At 49.1% G+C, this 3,064-nt stretch overlaps 1 protein-coding gene across 4 annotated transcripts in view; it reads right to left on the reverse strand.

The window, feature by feature from the left end:
• Nucleotides 1-3,064, reverse strand: part of NMRAL1 (NmrA like redox sensor 1) — a 17,117-nt gene that overhangs the window by 11,758 nt on the left and 2,295 nt on the right. The window contains exons 2-3 of one of the 4 annotated variants that reach the window (XM_017505967.2): nucleotides 1,532-1,600; nucleotides 1,112-1,185 (exon numbers count right to left, since the gene is read on the reverse strand). In XM_017505967.2, the coding sequence (XP_017361456.1) occupies nucleotides 1,112-1,151 (40 nt within the window). In that variant the 5' untranslated portion in view covers nucleotides 1,152-1,185; nucleotides 1,532-1,600. Of the gene's footprint in view, nucleotides 1-1,111; nucleotides 1,186-1,334; nucleotides 1,436-1,531; nucleotides 1,626-3,064 lie in introns of those variants that run through there. The other 3 variants (XM_017505966.1, XM_017505968.2, XM_017505969.2) reach the window with 3 other exon arrangements.

The following is a 3,064-nucleotide window of genomic DNA, read 5'->3' on the forward strand; positions in this document are numbered from 1 at the left end:
AGGTCTCAGTCTGTTACCCAGGCTGGAGTGCAGTGGCACAATCAGGTCACTGCAGCCTCCACCTATTGGATTCAGGTGATCCTCCAACATCGGCCTCCCCAGTAGCTACAGATGCCTGACCCATGCCTGGCTAATTTTTGTATTTTTTGATAGAGATGCGGTTTTGCCATGTTGCTCAGGTTGGTCTCAGGGGAAAACTCCTTGGCTCAAACCATCTGCCCACTTGGTCCAATTAAAGTGCTAGGATCACAGGGTTGAGCTACTGCACCTGGGCCAGAGTCTCTTTTTTGGAGTGATGGAAATTTTCTAAAATTGATTGTGGTGATGGTTGTATAATTCTGTGAATACACTAGAAACCAGTGAGTTGACACTTTTTTTTTTTGGAGATGGAGTCTTACTTTGTCACTCAGGCTGGAGTACAGTGGCATAATCTCGGCTCACTGTAACCTCTACCTCCTGGGTTTAAGCAATTCTCCTGCCTCAGCCTTCCCAATAGCTGAGATTACAGGAGTCCGCCACCACACCCAGCTAATTTTTTGCATTTTAGTAGAGACGGTTTTTCACCATGTTGCCCATGCTGGTCTTGTACTCCTGACCTTGTGATCTGCTTGCCTCGGCCTCCTAAAGTGCTGGGATTACAGGCATGAGCCACAGTGCCTGGCCGAGTTGACACTTTAAACAGGTGGATTTTATAGTTTGTGAATTACATCTCAATAAAGCTGTTATAGATATTAAATATGTATAAATAAGAAAAAACAGGAGCAAAATAATATGCTATTATTTGAAAAAATGACAATATATTTATGTTATCTACTCTGTCTGGCAGGATGTTCAAGAAACTTGGTAACAGTGATGGATGAGGTGGAAGAGGGGGCTAGGAAGATTTAATTTTGGTATCATGGTCAAGTACTTCTATTCAATTACATTAAAGTAATTGATTTTTTTTTTTTTAATTGAAAAGGAATTCGGGCCTCATTCCTGCCCCCACATCCCCAGCCCGGGTAGGGGGTCCCAGTGATCTTACCCCTCCCTGCAGACCCCAGGGCGGGCGGTCTTCACGGATGGGCGCCCTGGCTCTGCAGGAGCTCCAGTGTTCTGGGGTTTCGCTCACCTGTGCCTCCAAAAACCACCACCAGTTTCTTGTCCGCCATGAGGACGAGACCGGGATGAACGCGATCCAGAGATCTAGGGGTAGCGGGAGGCGTGGAGTTGGGGGTGGGGCCGGGGTTCCCGCCGGGAGCCACAAGGGTGATACTCGAGTATCTGTCGAGTGGGGCGGCTGGGACCGGAGCAGCAAGCCGCCCATCCGGAGATCTCGGGGTCCCGCGACCCACCTTGTTCCTTTTGGGCCCGATCCTCTACTCCTTTCCGCCTCCCCTGAGTCGGGTCACTCGACTCCCTGGCCCGAGTTCTACCAACCAGAGTGACCTCCACGCCAGGCGCCTACCCCTCCCCGCAGCTCCGGCCCCACCCAGCAGAGTGCCGCTACCGGCCGCACCCCGTCGGAGCCAATGGCTACAGCCTACAATACCGAGGCAGCGGCCGAGACTCCTCCCCTCCGCGCGGTTGGCTACTCCAGGCTCCCGCGGTTCTTGGCGTCCTTTCCGGGCATGTGCACAGTGAATCTGTGTAAATCGAAAATGCTCAAGGTGGAGAGCCGCTTAACGACTGGGAGGAGGAGAACAATTACCTCTATCTTGCATGAACACCTGAATTTTCAGGTATTGGGTGTCAGGTAAAGATAATTAAAGCTATGCCTATGACTGTTATCCCTCGAGGCCTTGTCCGCTGGATTTCTTCTTTGCCTAACTCACTTATAAAATTTTTATTTTATTTTCTATGTTTTTGAGACAGGGTCTCACTCTGTCCCTCAAGGTGGAGTAAACTGGCACGATCTTGGCTCACTGCAGACTCTGCCTCCTTGATTCAAGCAATTCTCCTGCCTGTCTGCTGAGTAGCTCAGATTACATGTGCATGCTACCACACCTAATTTTTGTATTTCTGGTAGAGACAGCGTTTCACCATATTGGCCAGGCTGGTCTTGAACTCCTGGCCTGTAATCCCAGCACTTTGGGAGGCCGAGGCAGGTGGATCATGAGGTCAGGAGTTCAAGACCAGCCTGGCCAAGATGGTGAAATACTGTCTTTACTAAAAATACAAAAAAATTAGCCCTAGTGTGGTGGTGGGCACCTGTAATTCCAGCTATTGGGGCTGAGGCAGAGAATTGCTTGAACCCGGGAGGACAAGGCTACAGTGAGCTGAGATGAGGCCACTGCACTCCAGCCTGGGCAACAGAAATGAGACTAGTCTCAAAACAAACAAACAAAAAACTAAAAAACAAACTAAAAAATGACCCTGGGCTTGATGCAGTGGCTCGCCTGTAATTCTGGTGGTTTGGGAGGCCAAGGCAGGAGAATTTCTTGAGACCAGGGGGTCAAGGCCGCAGTGAGCCAAAATCGTGCCACTGTACTCCAGTCTGGGTGACAAAGTAAGACCCCATCTCTTAAAAAAGGGAAGGGGACCATAATGAATATATTTAAGCCTTCCTCACATGGTTAACAAGAATTCTGGACAGACATATAGTTATAATTAAGCACTAATCAGGCTTACTGTACTTTGACCCACTTCCTTGTAACTGAAAGTCACTGATAACTGAACTTTCGCCTCCCCATTGCTCCTATAGTTAGGATCTCTGACACTGGAATCATAAGCTGTTGTTTAAGAATTGCTTAAGATATTATGAAAGCAGACTGCATCATAAAAAAAAGATTGATTAGGCTGGGCATGGTGGCTCAAGCCTGTAAGCCTAGCACTTTGGGAGGTTGAGGTGCACAGATCTTGAGGTCAGGAGTTCAAGAGCAGCCTGGCCAACATGGTGAAACATGTCTGTACTACAAATATAAAAAGTTAGCCAGGTGGGGTGACGGGTGCCTGTAATCCCAGCTATTCGGGAGGCTGAGGCAGCAGAATCGCTTGAAACTGGGAGGCGGAGGTGGCATTGAGCCGAGACCGCACCATTACACGCCAGCCTGGGCAGCAGAGCGAGACTCCATCTCAAAAAAAA

The sequence above is a fragment of the Cebus imitator genome, unplaced genomic scaffold (assembly GCF_001604975.1).
Source record: "Cebus imitator isolate Cc_AM_T3 unplaced genomic scaffold, Cebus_imitator-1.0 Scaffold346, whole genome shotgun sequence".
NCBI classification, from domain to species: Eukaryota; Metazoa; Chordata; class Mammalia; order Primates; family Cebidae; genus Cebus; species Cebus imitator.